Below are 22239 nucleotides of genomic sequence, written 5' to 3' on the forward strand. Positions count from 1 at the left end.
AGTAGAAGAAGAAGAAGAAGGCTCGTATGGTTATTGGCCTACAAACTAAGTCCAACATAATATCAGTGTCATCCTGTCTTTTACTCTTGCCAGTGTTCTCCTCATGTTCCTCTCCTTGCTGATTGTATGAACAATGTCCCCATTTCTTACCTTATTAGTCCACCAAATTTTCGACAGCCTCCTATAACATCACTTCTCAAATACTTTGATCATTTTTTTCCTGGTTTTTGCGTGTTCCATGACTCACTTCCATGCAATGCTGTATTCTTGCTCAGATTAAGGCTGATATTTGGTTACGAGTAGACTCCTTTTGGTCAGGAATGCTGTCTTTGTTTCTGGTAGTCTGCTTTTTATGTCCTTACATCATCCACCATGTGTTATTTTGCTTCCCAAGGTAAGAGGATTCTTCCACTTAATCTACTTTGCAATCACCTTTATGAAGGTAAGTTTATTGCTATTCTCATTTCAGCTACTTCTCATTACTTTCATCTTTCTTTGGTCTATCCTTAGTCTGTATTCTGTACTCATTATAAGTTCATTGCATTCAGCAGGTCCTGTAATTCTTTCTCACTTTTGCTGAGGATAGCAAAAATCATCAGCAAATCTTGTCATTGATATCTTTACACCCTGAATTTTAATTCCACTCTGTTCCTGTCATTGCTTCTTTTATGTATAGGTCAAATAGTAGTGGTGAAAGACTTGATCCCTGTCCCACACCCTTTTTAATCTGAGCATTTCATTCTTGGTCGTCCATTCTTATTTTTTTTAATGCATTGTATATTATGCATCTTGTCCTGCAGCTTACACTGACTTTCTGAGAATTCCAGACATCTTGCAACATTTTACATTATTCAATGCTTTTTTTAGGTTGAAAAAATCTATGAACATGCCTTGATATGTCTTCAGTCTTGCTTCCATATCAAGTGCATGCAATGTGAGAACTAGCTCTCTAGTGCCTTCACCTTTCATACAGCCAAACTAATCATCAACCAACAGTTCCTCAATTTTATTTTCCATTCTTTTGTACATTATTCTTCAGAGCAACTTTGATGTGTGAGCTACTACACTACATGTACTATAGTTTTCACACTTAACTTCACTTGCTAACTTTGAGATTGTGTGGATGATATTTTTTGGAGGGACAACCTCAAAACAGTCCCTGGTTTCATCATCCTCCTTGCAGACAAAGGTTCCACCACTGTCATGATGAATTGCAGAGACTACTTGACCAGAAGGCTTCTGCCTGCTTTCATACTTCTTATGACCTCTGTCACAGTGATTTCATCCCAGAATTTCAACATAACCTCCAATCCCTACTGAAATCTTTAGGCATCCCAAAATCTCTCCCCAGAGTTCATCTCCCTCCTCCCTTCAGCAACCCTCCTCACACCCACTTTCTATATACTTCCCAAAATGCCAAAAATCCTGGGTACACCGAGTAGTTAGTTATTGTGCTTGTTCATCAACACCTCCAAACCAATTTTCTGAAGCCTAATTTCTCATATCAAAGATACAAAACACTTCCTTTACAGACTCTTGACCATTCCCACCCAATTCTCTCATTTCCATGACCTTGCCAGCTCTCCTAATCTCCTTCCAACACCACACCCAGTTCCTCATTCCGAACTATATCCTCGTACACAACTACTTCTGCATAGGGCAGGGCATGTAAAAATAATCTGCAACACAGCTATTGGCACCTGCATGACACCCTCCTTTGCCAACCTGTTTATGGAAAATCTAGATGAAGCCTTCCTAGCCTACCAAAACCTAAACCCCTTGTCTGGTTAAGGTTCAGTGATGATATATTCATGATCTGAACTCAGGATCAAAACACCCTGACCTCATTCCTCCACAACCACAACACCTTCTCTCCCATTGACTTCACTTGGTCATCCTCAATCCACTGTGCCACCTACCTGGACATTGACCTCCATCTCTGTGATGGTTCCATCCACACCTTTGTTTATATTAATGCAACTAACCACCAAGAGTACATGCATTTAGACAGCTGTGATCTCTCCCACACAAAAAATCACTCCCAGACAGGCTGGCCAACCTTGGACCGTAAATATACAGTGACAAGAACTGCCTTTCTGAGTATGCTGAAGCTCTTACAAGGGCCTTCACAGACTGTCCTTACCACCCAGACCTAGTTCTGCAAACAGATTTCTTGTGCCATATCCTTACATGCTTCGAATCCACTCAATGACCCCTCCCCCTCTCTCCCCCCAAGAATGAGCTGCAAAGGAGTGCCCCCCTTGTCATCCATTATCATCCCAGACTGGAGCAACTGAACCATATACTTCATCATATCATCATGCCCAGAAATGAGGGACACCCTACTCAAGAATCACCCCTTCCTTAAGTGGAATTCAGTCACCCACTCAACTTGCTCAAGGCCCTGGTCTATCTCTAGGCCAGTCCCATTCCCAACCCTTTGCTTATGGGGTCATCCCAGTGGAAGACTCAGGTGCAAAACATGCCTAATTCAACAACCCTGCACATCCTGTACCAGTCCTGCCACAATATTATCCTATCCCATCTGAGGTGGGGCCACCTGGAAAAGCAGCCATGTGGTAGGCTGCAATTGCCGCTTATAATTTTATATGGGCATTACCATCAACCAGCTGTCCACCAGAATGAATAGGCGCCACCAAACTGTGACCAAGAACAAAGTTGACCACCCAGTGTCACAACATACTGCTGAACACAACATGTTTGAGTTCAGTTGCTGCTTCACAACCTATGGTATCTGGAGCCTCTTTAGCACCAGCATTTTTAAACTAAGTAGACAGCAGTTATCCTTGCCACAAATCCTTCACCCCTGTAATCCTCCTGGCTTCAGTCTCTGCTAACCCTCTGCACTGCACCCTCTACACAACATTTTTCCCCTTCCTCTGCCCTGTCACACCCTCCCAATCCACACTTCCATATCATCTCCATCAAGCACCACACCTCATCGGCCGTGGTACCTATGTATTGCACACCAAGCCCATAAACCTGCCACTCTTGCTTCCTGCGTATCTGTTCCCTCCCTTCAGGGTGCTAGATACCTGTCCCATACCTGCTCTCCTGCTTCTAATCCTGTTCTCCCCCTACTTATCTACACAACCCCCACCCCAGTCCATGCACAGTTGTGTGTATGGGGTGGGGATGGGGGTGTGTGCACATCCCTGTGCCTGACAATGGCTCAATATTTCTTCTGTTCAAAGAGTTGTCTCCATTACTCATAAATGATTCATATCTGTATATTCTGCTATCACTTTCGTACATGTATAACAAATATACACTGATATTTGAACAGTATCATTTCCTAACTAAAATTTTCTCTGACCAGAAACTAGTCAATACTGGTGACTCATAGAGATTCCTGTGCTCCCAGCACCCCTGCAAGGAGTGCCAAGTTGTACTGTGGGCATGCTACATCATTCTTGCCTACTGTATAAGTTAAATCAGTTTCTCTTGCATAATTTTCTCTGGAGCTTTAGATATACCGGGGGAACACTGACTGACCTGACAGTATTTGCACCATCTCTCCTACCATTTTGTGTATGGAGATTGCATTAGATGTTTTCAATGACTCTGGGAAGTGCCCAGTTTGCAAATAATCAACTGTTTATTTAAAGGAATTGTATTATTATGGACAAATTTCTTCAAAATTATGATAAACTAGTTTTCTTATTGCTTTCACAACTCCACCTCTGGTGTCAGAGCTAATAAAGCTTGTCTTGGAACAATAGTTAGTTTTATACTTCATAGATGCAGATTTCATTTTAAAAGTCATTGTTAGCATATTTTCTGCAATACCGACAAAGAAATAATTAAACATCATAGCTGCTGCTGAAGGATTACTGACGTCATTGTTGTTTAATGTAATTGTAAAATTTTCACTGTGTCGCTATTTTCCCCATTTTGTGTTTCTATATGCTTCCACATGACTTTTATATTGTTTGATGGGCTATTTATGTAGTCATTTTTTATCAGACGTAATCTTGTTTAGTAAGTAAATTTCATAGCAAGAATGCAGCTCTGGCGATGATGATATATGATAATCAAAGCCATGGTGAAGGATATGGTTCAGCTGCTCCAGTCTGGTGTGATTCTGGGTGATAAGGGGGGATTGGTCAGTTTAGAAAAGTAGTACAGAAGTTTATATTTTCCTTTTAGGATGGCCTTACCCCTGATGTGAACTTGTAATTAGAACAAGCAATATTAGTAACAACACACTTGTTATGGAAAATAACAATTCAATATAAATATCATAAAGTCTCTAATAAACAGTAATTTTCTTCGTTTACACGTATATTCCGCAAATGTTTTTTTTTAAATTGTTCTCTGTACAGATGGCTAGTAAAAAGGTAAATATTCGCCTCACTGAAAAGCTTGCAAGTGGTTTTGGTGGTGGTGGTGGTGGTGGTGTAGTGGAGGCACTGAATCCTAAACCACATAACTGCAATGTTGTGTTGTAGTTATCTTCACTCACAGCTTGTGATACAAGCTTGTACTTGAAGTGGACATCATTTTAATGGAGATAATTACTTTGTTGTGCAAATTATATATTTTCATGAGACCTCCCTGCTCACACATTTAGTGAGAAAACTCTGTTAAATTCTATACATTTCACACTTCCATTTTGTTATTTATTGGAAAAGAGCTCTAGTGTACTCATGAATGGCTTTAAGTTACCCCCTGGAGAGCAATAGTGGCAGCTATCAGAATTACTTCAGTATGTTTTATTACCACTTGTTCAGATACTTTTTGAACATGTCATGTTCAATAAAAACTGCTATTTTTCCATGACTGGTATGAGCTGTAGAATTGCGATCACACATGTATCAATGACAAAAGCTGTGTTATGACTGTTTTAAGCTAGTTGTGTAAAATACAATATACTGTTATATAATGCAGTTCATTTTTAGTAGAATTTCCTTAGCCAAGACTGAACATTGTCCTGATGTATTGAAACATGAAAAGCTTCAGCATAAAAGATGGAGTGTATCTTGCGATGATAAATGGCTTGATTCTCATTGTGTTTAATAGTAATCCTACCTTGTTTTGCAGAACTGCTTTCATCACATTTTGAATTACTTTTTACAATTTCTGTTGCAGCATGGAAACGTCATAGAATTGTCCCAAGTTAGTGACATCAGAGCTGGTGGCCTTCCAAAGGTTTGTAAAACATGAGTAACATTTAGAAACCACAGTTTAATCTGAAAATTCTAATTGTATGCAGTAGCCTTATACTCAAATAGTTAAAGAGGCTACAGCTAAGTGAAACAGGACCAAGAGCAGCCTCTTACTGCTAAAAAGGAATTTTAAGCTTTCACAAAAACTTTTTCATATCCTTTCTCTGTTCAAAATAGGTGCAAAAATTTGTTTGGAAATTAATGGACCTATTGACTGCCCTTGCATTTAAAAAATAAGTGGATTGTCCTTTGAGGATATGAGAGACAAGAGTTTTGAACAGTGGAAGCTCTAGGTTGGAGTATCAACAATATAAGGAAAAGGTAGATTGCTACTCACCGTAGAGAGACCATTGACTTGCAGACAGGCGCAATGAAAAGACACTTACACGTTAGCTTTTGGCCAAAGCCTTCTTCAGAAAAGGAAGAGCACACACACACACACACACACACACACACACACACACACACACACAGAGAGAGAGAGAGAGAGAGAGAGAGAGAGAGGCCTGCAACTCAGCATGTGACCTTTCCATTGAGTAGCAATCTATCTTTTCCTTACATTGTAGACATTGGTTTTGGTTCGTCTATATTTCTGCAACTGTATTATCAGTTTTACTTTCAGCTTGGATATAATTTGACTGTATGTCAGTGTTCTGTGTTCACCATATGCTGCTCCAGATTCAGGGTCTCATAATAGCCATTGTATGGCTGAAACTGGTTGTATTTAAATGCCTTTTTCTGCTATTGTGTCTAAAAGAAATAAAAAAGATTTTGTGCTTGTGTATCAGTGCTTACAATTTCTTTGTTTCTGAGTCACTTCGTTAATACGAAGTAACAAACTCATCTCCAGTATTCTTATCATCTTATCTTACCATCCTTATACCCAAGTCTGACTGATGTAAAACAGTATAGATGTAAAGGATTTTCTTTACATCTTTCCAAAAGCAAAGATTGATTTCTTACATATCTATATGTTGTTTTCTATGATGGCATTAAATCTGTTTACAGATATGTTTTTACATTAATTTTTAAACAACTTTACCTGCTCTATAATTTTCACATTGGCCACTCATTTTCAGTCCTTCATGATAATTTTGCTAATATACCACTAACCCTTGGTTTTGGATGACTTATTGATATTTTTGTGATATATGTTTCTAGTAAGGCTGTAGAGGCTTATCTCACTAGGGGTAAGATAGATACTGCCTACAGGAAAATTAAAGAGACCTTTGGAGATAAGAGAACCACTTGTATGAATATCAAGAGCTCAGATGGAAACCCAGTTCTAAGCAAAGAAGGGAAAGCAGAAAGGTGGAAGGAGTATATAGAGGGTCTATACAAGGGCGATGTACTTGAGGACAATATTATGGAAATGGAAGAGGATGTAGATGAAGATGAAATGGGCGATACAATACTGCGTGAAGAGTTTGACAGAGCACTGAAAGACCTGAGTCGAAACAAGGCCCCCGGAGTAGACAACATTCCATTGGAACTACTGACGGCCTTGGGAGAGCCAGTCCTGACAAAACTCTACCATCTGGTGAGCAAGATGTATGAGACAGGTGAAATACCCTCAGACTTCAAGAAGAATATAATAATTCCAATCCCAAAGAAAGCAGGTGTTGACAGATGTGAAAATTACCGAACTATCAGTTTAATAAGCCACAGCTGCAAAATACTAACACGAATTCTTTACAGACAAATGGAAAAACTAGTAGAAGCCAACCTCGGGGAAGATCAGTTTGGATTCCGTAGAAATACTGGAACACGTGAGGCAATACTGACCTTACGACTTATCTTAGAAGAAAGATTAAGGAAAGGCAAACCTACGTTTCTAGCATTTGTAGACTTAGAGAAAGCTTTTGACAATGTTGACTGGAATATTCTCTTTCAAATTCTAAAGGTGGCAGGGGTAAAATACAGGGAGTGAAAGGCTATTTACAATTTGTACAGAACCAGATGGCAGTTATAAGAGTCGAGGCACATGAAAGGGAAGCAGCGGTGGGGAAGGGAGTAAGACAGGGTTGTAGCCTCTCCCCGATGCTATTCAATCTGTATATTGAGCAAGCAGTAAAGGAAACAAAAGAAAATTTCGGAGTAGGTATTAAAATCCATGGAGAAGAAATAAAAACTTTGAGGTTTGCCGATGACATTGTAATTCTGTCAGAGACAGCAAAGGACTTGGAAGAGCAGTTGAATGGAATGGATGGTATCTTGAAGGGAGGATATAAGATGAACATCAACAAAAGCAAAACGAGGATAATTGAATGTAGTGGAATTAAGTCGGGTGATGCTGAGGGAATTAGATTAGGAAATGAGACACTTAAAGTAGTAAAGGAGTTTTGCTATTTGGGGAGCAAAATAACTGATGATGGTCGAAGTAGAGAGGATATAAAATGTAGACTGGCAATGGCAAGGAAAGCGTTTCTGAAGAAGAGAAATTTATTAACATTGAGTATAGATTTAAGTGTCAGGAAGTCATTTCTGAAAGTATTTGTATGGAGTGTAGCCATGTATGGAAGTGAAACATGGACGGTAAATAGTTTGGACAAGAAGAGAATAGAAGCTTTCGATATGTGGTGCTACAGAAGAATGCTGAAGATTAGATGGGTAGATCACATAACTAATGAGGAAGCATTGAATAGGATTGGGGAGAAGAGAAGTTTGTGGCACAACTTTACCAGAAGAAGGGATTGGTTGGTAGGACATGTTCTGAGGCATCAAGGGATCACCAATTTAGTATTGGAGGGCAGCATGGAGGGTAAAAATTGTAGGGGAAGACCAAGAGATGAATACACTAAGCAGATTCTGAAGGATGTAGGTTGCAGTAGGTACTGGGAGATGAAGAAGCTTGCACAGGATAGAGTAGCATGGAGAGCTGCATCAAACCAGTCTCAGGACTGAAGACCACAACAACAACAACATGTTTCTAGTGTACTATTAAGCTGTATTACTAACTCATGGAAGAAACTAAGTTGTCTTCAGCAAGGGGAAAATGTGTATAAAACAGCTATGTAACCTTAAATGCATTTAATCACATGAGCATTAAGAAGTTAGAATACTGTTCTCATTCTTGGTGTCTTCAAAGAGATATGTGATTTAACTGACTAGCAAACATTATTCAGCATCTTGGAGGATTTGGTATTTGACAGTGTAACAAAAATCATTCAACAGATCCTGACAAACATCATCTCAGTGGTAAAGTTACTCATAGTAGTCTGTAACACAATGATCAGACAATTGGATGAGCTGTCCTAGTCCTCTTCTGCATTGTCTTGGAGAATGGTGCAACAATCTGGGAAACAGCTCTGTAAGTCGAGAGATTAAGAGAGATACACCTTTGATAGAAAGGAAGGACCTAGATGCTAAGGTTTTAGCCCTTACTGATGATATTGTGCTATTAGTTCAAAATGAAGATGTTAAAATCTGCTGGACAATTTGCATAGCTTTGCTGAGAAAAAATGGCCTGAAAGTGCCTTATGAAAAGACTGACTCCACAGAACATAAACATCAGAGAATTATGTTTAGCAACAATGCAAAGGAAAGATAAGCACGTGGAAAGGTTCAGATATCTGTAAAAATTGATCCAATTTAATGGCCTAGATAGACAGAGCCAGAGTCAGTAATTAGATCTGGCATACAAACTAATCCAGAATGTTGTACCTCTTCAGGGCTGCCAGAATTTTTTGATGATGAGTTGAATGGAATGGATAGTGTCTTGAAAATATGTTTTATGTTGAACACCTACAGAAGTGAAACAAGGTTGATGGAGTGTAGTCCAAATTATATTAGAAGATGCTGAGGGAATAACATTAGAAAATGAGACATTAAAAGTAATTAACATGTTTTGCTATTTGGGTAGCAAAATAACCAAGGATGACCAGAGTAAAGAGGAAAGAAAATGCAGACTGGCAGTTGCAAGAAAAGTGTTTCTGAAACAAATTAAATTTGTTTACACCAAATATAATGTAAACTCTTATGACATATTTTCTGAAAGTCTGGATTGTAGCCTTATGTGAGTAATAAACAGCACAGACAAGAGGAGATTTGGTTGGTTGGTTGGTTTGGGGAATGAGACCAGACAGCGTGGTCATCGGTCTTATCGTATCAGGGAAGGATTGGGAAGGAAGTCGGCCGTGCCCTTTCAGAGGAACCATCCCAGCATTTGCCAGGAGTCATTTAGAGAAATCACGGAAAACCTAAATCAGGATGGCCGGATGCGGGATTGAACCGTCGTCCTCCCGAATGCGAGTCCAGTGTCTAACCACTGCGCCACCCCGCTCGGTACAAGAGGAGAAATGAAGCTTGTGAACTATGGTGCTACTAAAGAATGCTGAAGAGTAAATAGTTAAATCAAACTTTATGAAGAAGTATTGGTGCTTTTTGCCTAATATAAATTTCAGAATGAGATTTTCACTCTGCAGCGGAGTGTGTGCTGATATGAAACTTCTTGGCAGATTAAAACAGTGTACTGGACCGAGACTCAAACTCTGGACCTTTGCCTTTCACAGGCAAGTGGTCTACCGACTTAGCTACCCAAGCATGACTCACGACCCATCCTCACAGCTTTAATTCCGCCAGAACCTCACCTCCTACCTTCCAAACTTCACAGAAGCTCTTCTGCGAACCTTGCATAACTAGCACTCCTGAAAGGAAGGTTTGCAGAACAGCTTCTGTGAAGTTTGGAAGGTAGGAGATGAGATACTGGCAGAATTAAAGCTGTGAGGCCAGGTCGTGAGTCGTGCTTGGGTAGTTCAGTCGGTAGAGCACTTGCCCGTGAAAGGCAAAGGTCCCTAGTTCTAGTCTCGGTCCAGCACACTGTTTTAATCTGCCAGGAAGTTTAATATAAATTTCACTTGCCCCCTTAGATACACTTCCTCAGGGAAAGATGATTAGATATGTTTGTGTTCTTCTGACTCCACACACATATATGTAGATACCGACCTATGTAAAGACAGACATATATTTAATCAGCACTTGCCCGTGAAAGGCAAAGGTCCCCAGTTCTAGTCTCGGTCCAGCACACTGTTTTAATCTGCCAGGAAGTTTAACGTAAATTTCACTTGCCCCCTTAGATACATTTCCTCAGGAAAAGATGATTAGATATGTTTGTGTTCTTCTGACTACACACACATATATATATAGATACAGACCTATGTAAAGACAGAGATATATTTAATCAGAAAAATGTAAAGAAATGGCAGTGGTGCAATAATTAATTGTTTTTTACCTTGAGAAATGTTTAGTGCTGCAAGTCAAAGTGATACTAGGTCACAGACACCAGCACAGTACTTGGAAACATGTATGCAGATAACACTTCTGGATATAAGCAAAATCAGATGTAAAATGCAACCACTGCTTATGTTGTTAGTGAATATAACAAAATGCATGTTGGTAATAAATAAACCTTTTCTCTTCTGGTAATAGATTAGTAATAATCATCTTTTTAGTAATTGCAAGAATTATTATTACTATTATTATTATTATTATTATTATTTATATTATTACTGCCCAGGGTTGAGCATAATGTGTAGGCAGGCAGCAGAGGAAGGTGAAGGGACATTTGGCCTGATACCCACAGAGCCTCTACAAAATGATATGAACTCTCATCAATATGGTTTCCTTGGCTACCAAACAATGTGCGTTCTTGTTTCAGACAAGTCTTGACTTATGTCAGTAGTGCTGCAGTAGTAGTTGAAAATGGCAGTTATTATTCTTTCTTCTGCCGATTGCTAGATTTAGTCTGTGACAGAGATTCTCAATGTTCAAAGCATTAGTGCCAATCAAAATTCAACATTAGCTGTGTCAGGTGTATTGGCTGAAGGTTACAAGCAAACAGATTGTGCATCATTTGTGTAGGCAATTTTCTGTAGGTCTATGACTGTCCCTATCAAAGAGGGCCATAGACAAATATGCCTCATCAGTGAAGACTTGTGAAGTTGGTGCAGCAGTGCGTGATGGAGAATATTTGCTCCGTGGTTATGGATATTAGCAGCCATTTTTCACAGATACTGCAATTGCTGTGGTGTGAATAGTTGCTAAACATCTTTTGCTCAAGGTGTTTGCTGGGTAGTTGCTGAAAAACATACCTGAATACAAAATGAATTGCTTAGGAGCAGCATTGACATTTTTTGCAACAGTACCATGATGACAGTGACAAGTTTCTCAACAGGATCCTCATGGGCAATGAGATCTGCATTGCCCATTGTACTCTGGACAACAACAGTTTTAAAAGAGTTTAGCTGAGAGCTGTTTGATCATTGGCTGTACAGATCTGATGTTGCTTCCAGCAATTTCTGTCTTTCCTTGCACTTCAAGAAATTCCTGTCCTCTGGACACCACTTTCATAATGAGAAAAACTGAATACAACTGTCGCACACTGGTTCCATTCCCACGAGCCAGATTTATACGACACAGGAATACAAACATTATGGTGAAGAATAATTCAGTCATTGCTGTATTTATTGTCAGTAAAGTGTTCCATGTAACAAGGTTTTCTTTTCTTTTTTTTTAAAAAAAAAAAGACAAAATACCCAGTGAAACTCAATTTGTGGATGACCATGACCCTTGTCGTCCATTCTTATTTTTTTAATGCATTGTATATTATGCATCTTGTCCTGCAGCTTACACTGACTTTCTGAGAATTCCAGACATCTTGCAACATTTTACATTATTCAATGCTTTTTTTAGGTTGAAAAAATCTATGAACATGCCTTGATATTTCTTCAGTCTTGCTTCCATATCAAGTGCATGCAATGTGAGAACTAGCTCTCTAGTGCCTTCACCTTTCATACAGCCAAACTAATCATCAACCAACATTTCCTCAATTTTATTTTCCATTCTTTTGTACATGACCAAAGTTAGTGATGGGAACAATTGAATGAAAGCAATTGATTCATTCAGTTGTTGGAAAACAATCAGTTAATTCTGTTGTAGTTATACGTATCAGTTGAATTCATTCATTGTATACTGCATTGTGTACTTCAAAACGCTTTTGCCTGCACTAGCATTGTATGCTCTCATCAGATCTGCCACAGATCACCACATAATCTGCTTTACAGAGTGAGAAAGCCTTTGATGTCCACATTATTTGATGATGTGTTGATGTCCAGTTTCTTGTCACCTACTTGTGGGTCCCCCTCCCTTCAACCACTTTCTATAATGCTCAAACAATAGCATGTGAAGAGCCAACCACCTTTGCTGTTTCCAGTATGCTCACTTCCAGGTGCCACATCATAGCAATCTATCTTTTTGTCAATGGATTTCCCAATTTGAGGCCTGTATTGTTGCTGATATGTTTTCCCATTCAGCTCCACTCCACTTATATGCTTTTCTTACTGTGCCACATGCCTGCAATGCCTCCAGGCTGCATTCAATCTCATAATGGGCAGTAGTCATAATTTTTTGGGTGATTGGTGTATATATTTGTAGGATCAGAGATTCACACAACTGTTCTCAATTGCAGGCACTGTTGCTTACAGTTGTAGATTTTCTTTCCATATCATGTTGCAACATGTATAATACGACATTGTGAAACAATTACATGTCTCATTTTGCATATAGATTGACATGTATGTCCCTTTTCTGTCTCAAAGGATCAGAAACTGCTTTCACAATTACGTGGAAAACATGGTGATGATGTGGAAGAAAAGTCACTAACTATATGCAGTGGTACAGATTATGTCAACATAAACTACCAGCATGTAATATGTCCAGATACTGATACCGCCAAGGTAAGTAATTCTTAACAGTTTTGTTATTAGTTTTATCCATTTACCTAGTATGACAAAAAATTTAGAGACAAATTCTCTCAATTTTTCTCTAAATCAGTTGAGCTAAATTTACTGAAACGAAAGGGATAGAGTCAGTGGGAATGAAATCAGTGAAAGTACAAAATGATTCAAAATAATGACATCCAGTATTGTTGAAGCTCCAGTCTCATGAATATTTGACAGTTTTGTGTCAAGGAAGAAGACATAAATTCCTGTTGGTGTTATGGCATCTTCCCAATGTTTCTGCTACAGGTGTAGAATTTGATTCCAGATTTCCATTTGTTTCTGTCTTGATCGTATTTTGAAGTAATGACCTTCTCTCTTCTACCAATCTGTCATCACATTCTTTCATATCTGTTGGTATATTCTGAATATTACACTGTCTAGCTGTGTGAGTGAAGCTACTGGCTGCTGGGGCTGGTTCAGTATTGCACTTATACAGGCAAGGCAGCACCATCTGGAATCCTGCAGATGGTGGCTGAAATAACACAAGATTTTGAGTCAGGCAGCCTGTGGCAACTGTCACTTGTGGAGCACAGTGCTATCTTGTGGTGCCTAATTTGAAATGGCCGCTGCTACTTCCCTGCAAATATCAATCATCCATGTATGCTGTGCTCAAGGACCAAAGCTTGTCCCATGCCATAATGTGGGTGTACCCCTGATCTCAATTAAAACTGTTGAAGATTATTCTGATATTGGCTCTTACCTTTGTGATCAAGTTCCCATATGAAGATTCATGGTACAACATCCTCATTGTTTCACACCATATTTTGTGTCTGTTCTCTTGACTGTTCAGTCACATGTGACTTCTCAGCCTCCTCCTACCTCGTGTGATATGTGTGCTTGACACAATTTTCAGTGACAGTGCAAACTATTTGTCCTGTGTAGGGCTGCCAGTGGCTGCACAATCTGCCTCCTTGTTTACACATCATTTTAACACTCCTCCAGGAGGTTCAAAATGCTGCTGCCTTGCGTATGTACACAGAACACTGTGTCAGACCCCAGTCAGTAGAAAGATGAGTATTCCATGCACTATAAAATCCCAAAATATGCATGCATTCATGTACTATCGAACAACTGTATGTGCATGATCAAGTGAAAACTACATTAAAACATGCACTATCATTTTTATTGCCAATTTATTAATTCACTTCCCTTTTTGCACAGTTATCAACTTAGAAACATTTCAAAATTTTTTCTGTGGTGGTATCAGTCAAAATATTTTTGTAGGCAGAAATGACCTTCCTACATCACAAATCTGAATGGACATATTTGTGACGGTGTCAGGTCAAATTCTTCTTTCATTCTTTCACCACAAAATACCTTCTTCACTGAACAAAAGAATCTATTGTCTGGGTTATTGTTTATGACGCTGTCCCATTTGTTCCTTGTGTCTATTCCCACTTTCTCATGGACATGACTAATGATTACTCAGTGGCATTAGTCAGTCAGTCAGTCAGACAGTAGCTGCCTGTCAATAAACGCCAGCTACACGGAAGTACCAGATTTTTTGACATTTTATGAGTTTCTAACTAGAAGCAAATTATATTGTTCATCTTTGTGCTTTGGTAGTTAAGTTTTTTTAATTTCTGCATGTTACTTTGATATTTAATGGACATAGTTCTCACATTTTTGTTTGTGTCAGAAAGTAAACTGATTACAAGTTCGTAATCAGGAGCGAATGATTTAAACACGTTTATTGCATTTTCATCAGTGTTCCACAGTGCATGTCGATAGTCCTGTGTTTGTCTGTGTAGTGTAGTTTTCCACCATATTTCCATCTTTAGCATGGATAGGGACTGTGATTGCTGCGTGCAGATGTGAGCTCTCATCCTCAGACTATGCTGGCATTAGTTACAAAGCCTGAGGCTGCAGTGGATGGGCATCATTGGTGTGGGCCAGCCGTGGGAATTCAATGGATGTCCAGCACGATCCAGAGTCTGCCAATTGGCCTGCACCAGTAGCCATCCAGTTACTCATCCCAGTTACTGCTTGCACTGAGGTTGACCCCTCACCCGTGGTCGAGTTGGAGGTCGCCTCGGGGAGTGGCAGGCTGTGAAAGACTTGCCGGGCGGCTGAATGTAAGGCGTCCTGGGTTATTCTGACAAACAGGTTCTAGATGCTGTCTGTGGCAGACACTGTCCCTCAGCCAGATGCAATCGCTTGTCTTTGACTTGTGTCAGAGGAAACCATTCAGCCTGCAATATCCAGGCAGTCGTAGAGGGTGAGGTCATTGGAAGTTGGCAGTTCCAATGTTAGGTGTGTTATGGGTCCCCCTTAGGAACATGGCTGCCAAGAAGGAGAAGAAAGCCAATGTGCACTCTGTTGCATACCGGTTGGAGTCATTGCAGATGTGGAATGGGTTTTTCTTGATGCTGTGAAGAGCAAAGGAGAGCAGTCAACTGCAGGTGGTGGCTCACATCAGTGTCACTTTGAATTGGGTGAGATTATCTCTGGTTTTGAGTGTCTACCAGAAGTGGTAAAGGATGTCAGTTTGTTTGCGAGATGAAACCCAGAGCTCACCATTTCAAGCATAGTTGACAGGACCGATTGCGGACCTCTGGTATAGAGCCAACTGGAAGATCTGAATCAGAGGCTCAGATGGTTCTGCGACGATATAGGCTGCAGATTCTTTGACTTTCACTGTAAGATGGTGGGGTTTCAGGTTTCAGTAAATAGGTCAGGAGTCATTACATGCAGGAGGTGGCTACATGGGTAGCATGGCTGTGTGGCATGGACTGTCTGATTTTTCAGGTTGGAGGGTCTCAGGAAAACAAAAAAGGGGCTTCATTCTCAAAGGGTGAAGGTTGAACACAGGAAGATCGTAGGTCTAGGAACAATCTGTATAACAGTTGTAAATTGTCGTAGCTGGCACTGATACTCAAATTGTTTGAGGCACTGAAAGCTAGCTAAAGCCGGAGGTAAGTTCAGCTGAAATATTTATGAAAGAGCTAATGGAGTTTAGAAAGGATAGGATTAATACATGTGGCATGTTTGTCGCTGTTAGCAGTAGTTTATCTTGTAGTGAAATTGAAATAGATAGTTCCTGAGAGTTAGTATGGGCGCAGGTCATTCTTGGCAACCAGAATAAAATAGTAATTTGATTCTTTTACTGACCTCTCAACTTAGATCATACAAATGCTGCAAGGTTCAAAGAAAACATGAGCCTGTTTTCAAACACGTACTCCACTCGTGCAATTATAGTTGGTGGTGACATCAATTTATCCTCAATAAATTGGTGGAAATACATGTTTAAATCAGGAACTACACATAAAACATCATCCAAAATTGTGCTAAATGCATTTTCTGAAAAGTATTTTGAGCAGTTAGTTCATGAGCCCACTGGAGTAGTAAATGGTTGCAAAAACATACTTGACCTCTTATATAATAATCCTGAGATGATGATATGCATCAAAATAGATACAGGGGCTAGTGAACATGGTTGTTGTTGCAAGACTGAATGCTTTAACTCCCAAATCCACCAAAAATAAATAAAAAATATATCTATTCAAAAAGAAGCAGATAAAAATTCACTTCACACCTCCCTGAGAGACAATCTCTGCTCCTTTCAAATTGACAATGTAAGAGTTGACCATATGTGGCTTGAATTCAAAAAAATAGCAACAGCAACTGAGAAATTTATACCAAATAAATTAACAAAAGACAGAGCTGATGCCCCATGGCACACAAAACAGGCCGAACACCACTGCAGAAACAAAAAAAAAACAAAAAAAAAAAGTATGCCAAATTTAAACAAAGGCAAAATCCCCAAGATTGGCAATATTTTGCTGAAGCTCGAAATTTAGTGTGGACTTCAGTGTGAGATGCTTGCAGTAGTTTCCATAATGAAACTTTGTCACGAAAGCAGCCTGAAAATCCAAAGAGATTCTGGTTGTATGTACAGTATGCTAGCAGCAAAATGCAATCAGTGCTTTCCCTGCATTATAGCAGTGGAAAAACTATCAATGACAGAGCTGCTAAAGCAGAATTACTCTACACAGCCTTCTGAAATTTCTTCAGCAAAGAAGACGAAGTAAATATTCCAGAATTGGAATCGAGAACATCTGCCAACTTAGAAGTAGATATCCTTAGAGCAGCAAAGCAACTCAAATCATTTAATAAAAGCAAGTCTTCCAGTCCATATTTTATACCAATTAGGTTCCTTTCAGAGTATGCTGATGCAATAGTGCTGTACTTATTAATCACGTACAACTGCTCGCTCAACAAAAGACCCATACCCAAAGACTGGAAAGCTGCATAGGTCACACCAACAGTCAAGAAAGGCAGTAGGGGTAATCCACTAAATACGGGCCCATATCATTAACATTGATATGCAGCTGGATTTTGGAACACATATGTTTGAACATTAAGAATTATCTCAAAGAGAATCGTCGATTGACACACAGTCAGCATGGATTTAGAAAACATCACTCTTGCAAAACACAGCTAGCTCTTTATTTACATGAAATGCTGAGTGCTATTGACTAGGGATTTCAAATTGATTCTGTATTTCTAGATTTCCAGAAAAGGCTTTTGACACCATACTTCACAAGAAGCTTCTAATTAAACTGCGTACTTATGAAATATCATCTCAGTTATGCGACTGGATTCATGATATCCCATCAGAGAGGCCATAGTTCATAGTAGTTGATGGAAGGTCATTGATGGAAAGTCATCAAGTAAAACAGAAGTGATTTCTGGCATTCCCCAAGGTAGTGTTGTAGGTTCTCTGCTGTTCCTTGTCTATATCAACAATTTTAGGAGACATTCTGAGCAGCTGTCTTAGGTTGTTTGCAGATGATACTGTCACTTGTTGTCTAGTAAAGTCCTCAGAAAATCAAAATAAATTGCAAAAAAATTAGAAAAGTTATCTGTATGGTGGGAAAATTGGCAATTAACCCTAAATAATGAAAAGAGTGAGATCATCCACAAGAGTTCTAAAAGGGATCCATTAAAATTTGGTTACACGATAAATCATACAAATCTAAAGGCCATAAATTCAACTATATATCTAGAAATTACAATTCTGATCAACTTAAATTGGAAAGATCACACAGAAAATGTTGTGGAGAAGGCAAACCAAAGATGGCATTTTATTGGCAGAACACTCAGAAGGTGCAACAGATCCAGTAAAGAGACTGCCTACTCTACGTTTGTCCATCCTGTTTAGGAATACTGTTGTACAGTGTGGAATCCATATAGGATTAACGGAGAACATTGAGAAAGTTCAAAGAAGTGTAACACGTTTTGTGTTATTGAGAAATAGGGGAGAGAGTGTCATGGAAATGATACAGGATTTGGGGTTCACATCATGAAAACAAAGCCTTTTGCAGCAGGAAATCACCAACTTTGTCCTCCTAATGTGAAAATATTATGTTTAGGATGACCTACATAGGGAGAAATGATCATCATAATAAAATAGGGAAATCAAAGCCAGCACGGAAAGATAGAGGTCTTCATTTTTCCTGTGTGCTGTTGGAGAGTGAAATAACAGAGAATTATTGTGAAGGTGGTTCGATGACCCCTCTGCCAGGTACTTAAGTGTGATTTGAAGAGTATCCATGTAGTTGTAGGTGAATGTCTGGAATTCGTAGGTGAATGTCTGGAATTCTTCAGCAATTGACATTGAGTCTACTGGTAGCAGACAGTGGCTTCTGATTTTGTTATTGTACAGGGCAATTTTGAGAAGTTTGTCTTAATGTTAATTAAATCCTATTGCATAGTTTTGCATTCAAATGCATCTCTGATACATACAGGAAAAATGTAGCCTTCAGTGTGTAGGGAGCAGCATCGCTTAACAGCAAAATAACTCTGTTTTTATTTATGTTATCTGGTCTCAGACACCTAAAATGTAAGCAGTATTTTCTCAGAAAATGACTTATAAAACTAGAGATTTAAATGAGAGTAAAGCAGTTATTTAAAATTTTATTCAATTACAATATTCGATTAAAACTTAGACAATCTATCATCAAACAAACTAGTAGTTGTGGAGTTATTTGCATGTTGCAGTACTTTACAACACACTAGATGGGTTTGACCAAGTCCATCTTCAGTTAATTTTCCTATAATTACATTAGCAACATAGTGCTCCATAGGATCAGTTGTTTCATTTACAGATGTATATATGTTTGAGGTTCCAAGTCCTCACGAATTTTATACAATACCTGGTTGGTATAATAACAAGTATTTTTATGTATGTGAAAATAGTTTTCATTTATTTTTACACAAAATTAAATTTATTTTGGCAAATACATTACATAGACCTACCTGACAATAAGATCTTAGAACATAATGTTTCCTCAATAATGAGGGACAAGGGACATCTTTTGTTATATACTCCTCCAAAAAAGCCTTAATAGTTGGGCTTCTCGTGCAAAAGCATCACACAAATTCACATAAAAATTATTTTTCAGTGTCATATGTGTGGGAGTAGTAATAAATGCCTGGATTTGGTGTGCTGCAGAATATTTTGTTTTTCACATTCTTGCCATAGGTGACATATATGCAACATGCTGTTCAACTTGAAATTTTTAGTACATTTTACCTGAAATTATAAAGGATCTACCAGTTCCATGGATATGATTAAAAAAACAACTAGCATTCTTATTTAATTAATTATACAAAATAAATTTTGTAATGTTTACAAAAAACAAGTGCCATAGAAAATTTTCGAGAAAAGAATGTCGTACCTTTTTACTGCAACAATTACAAAATGCATCACCTCGATCTGATCTACTAAATCCCTCCCTTTTATTCTCTGTGCAAAGAGTACACTTCTGGGACTTTTAATTGGATGCATATTAGAAGCACATCAACACATGCAAACATTTACCATTTGCAAGGTTCTCTCTCTCTCTCTCTCTCTCTCTCTCTCTCTCTCTCTCTCTCTCTCTCTCTTTCACACACACACACACACACACACACACACACACACACACACGCTGAGAAGACAGTTCAGTGAATGATTTCAGTTTTAGAGGAATCAAAGTTGTTAGTAAGATTTGTTGAAATTCCACAACACTGCTCTGCAGCTGTGTCATTGTTGCCTCAGCTGCGGTCCCTAACTTAGAAGGCTAAATTTCCATTGTCATGAAATCAACAATTTGCCAATGGTTGTTGTGGATGAATAAATCTGCATACAGGTGTTGGTAAAATTCTGGGGAAGCAGCCTCTTGTGAGATTCTTAGCTTCCCTGTCCCTCCCCTCTTTTCTTTCTTCATTCCCGATTCCTAAAACAAAAACAAGAATTATAAAAACTGAAAACAGGTGTCTACTCAAAACTGTTAAAATATGCATTTAATATGGAAATAATATATTTAAAAAGAAAGATGATGAGACTTACCAAACAAAAGCGCTGGCAGGTCGATAGACACACAGACAAACACAAACATACACACAAAATCTAGCTTTCGCAACCAATGGTTGCCTCGTCAGGAAAGAGGGAAGGAGAGGGAAAGACAAAAGGATTTGGGTTTTAAGGGAGAGGGTAAGGAGTCATTCCAATCCCGGGAGCGGAAAGACTTACCTTAGGGGGAAAAAAGGAGGGAAAAAAGGACAGGTATACACTCGCACACACACACATATCCATCCTCATATACACAGACACAAGCAGACATTTGTCTGCTTGTGTCTGTGTATATGAGGATGGATATGTGTGTGTGTGCGAGTGTATACCTGTCCTTTTTTCCCTCCTTTTTTCCCCCTAAGGTAAGTCTTTCCGCTCCCGGGATTGGAATGACTCCTTACCCTCTCCCTTAAAACCCAAATCCTTTTGTCTTTCCCTCTCCTTCCCTCTTTCCTGACGAGGCAACCATTGGTTGCGAAAGCTAGATTTTGTGTGTATGTTTGTGTTTGTCTGTGTGTCTATCGACCTGCCAGCGCTTTTGTTTGGTAAGTCTCATCATCTTTCTTTTTAAATATATTTTTCCCGCGTGGAACGTTTCCCTCTATTATATTCATATCATTAATATGGAAATAATGTATATTATATGCACAATTAAACTAAAAATGCCTTGTGTATGAATTATGCATGTTTTTAAGCCCCAGAAAGATAAAAATGTACACAGAAGAAGTATATTTATTTGGAATCAGAAATTAAGAAAATGGGTGAGCCCTAAGTTTGAGCTGTGTTCAATGAGCCATTAAAAACATGCATTTGCATGGAATTCTCATCTTCATGATGGCAGATGTAGGTATCAGAAACTTGAGAATTTTATTCAAAATTATGCAACTTAAAAACAAAGATGATTTTATTTGGGCATTCTAAAGACTGACACATACCAGAAACCCCACATGAGTGAAACAAATAATCAGCATTGCATTTTTTTTTATCTGACTGTACCCAGTTTGTGTGCCCAGGCACTCACTTCATATTGAGGTATTGCATTTAGGACAGCTTCACAATATATCCTTGTTATTTGCCCAGGTAGCTCAAATCATAATGACCAATTACTTTGTCATTATACTACTGTCTCTCCCACTCAGCTCTTCTCATTCTGGGACCGATGACCATAGCAGTCTGGTCCCTTCAATCCCTGAAACCAACCATCTTCTCATTCTATCAGTAGTTTATCATACAGGACTGGAGCAATGAAGGATACGTCGTGGATGGAAAAGGCTGCAGGCTGCACCCATTTTTAAGAAAGGTCATAGGACAGATGCAGGTCATTACAGGTCTATATCACTACTGTCAGTCTGTTGTAGAATTATGGAACATGTTTCACACTGATATATTATGTTGGTTCTGGACAGTGAAAGTCTCATCTATAAAAATCAACATGCATGTCATACACAGAGATCTTGAAAAACTCAGCTCATTCTGTTTGTCCTTGAGGTCCAGAGTTTCTTGACTTCAGGAAGGTATTTGATGCAGTTCCTCACAGTCCTTCAGTGAAAAAGATACCAGTGTATTGAGTGTAAGACGAAATTTGTGATTGGATTCAGGATTTCCTTGCAGATAAAACCTAACACATTATGCACTTATAATGCGAGAAAATGAACTGATTTAAAATTACTTTTAGAGGTACGCCAAGGAAGTGTGATAAGGCTGTTACTGTTTACAGTACATATATAAATGATCTAGTGGAAAACAGGGAGAGCTTGCAAAGGCTGTTCACAAATGATGCCATTGTCTATAGGAAGAAAGCAATGCCAGTAGACTGTAATAAATTGTGGGAAGACCAGCAGAATATTTATGGTTACTGCAGGGAATGGCAGTTGACCCTGAAAACAGATGAATGTAACATATTGTGCATAAATAGGCCAAGAAATCCAATTCT

At 38.9% G+C, this 22239-nt stretch overlaps 1 protein-coding gene across 1 annotated transcript in view; it reads left to right on the top strand.

The window, feature by feature from the left end:
• LOC126094937 (1-phosphatidylinositol 4,5-bisphosphate phosphodiesterase-like) overlaps positions 1-22239 on the top strand; it is a 524263-nt gene that overhangs the window by 148368 nt on the left and 353656 nt on the right. Inside the window, exons 3-4 of the mRNA XM_049909585.1 lie at positions 5113-5172; positions 12785-12922. Coding sequence (XP_049765542.1) covers positions 5113-5172; positions 12785-12922 — 198 coding nt within the window. The remainder of the gene's footprint in view (positions 1-5112; positions 5173-12784; positions 12923-22239) is intronic.

This window comes from Schistocerca cancellata, chromosome 8 (assembly GCF_023864275.1).
Source record: "Schistocerca cancellata isolate TAMUIC-IGC-003103 chromosome 8, iqSchCanc2.1, whole genome shotgun sequence".
Taxonomy (NCBI): domain Eukaryota; kingdom Metazoa; phylum Arthropoda; class Insecta; order Orthoptera; family Acrididae; genus Schistocerca; species Schistocerca cancellata.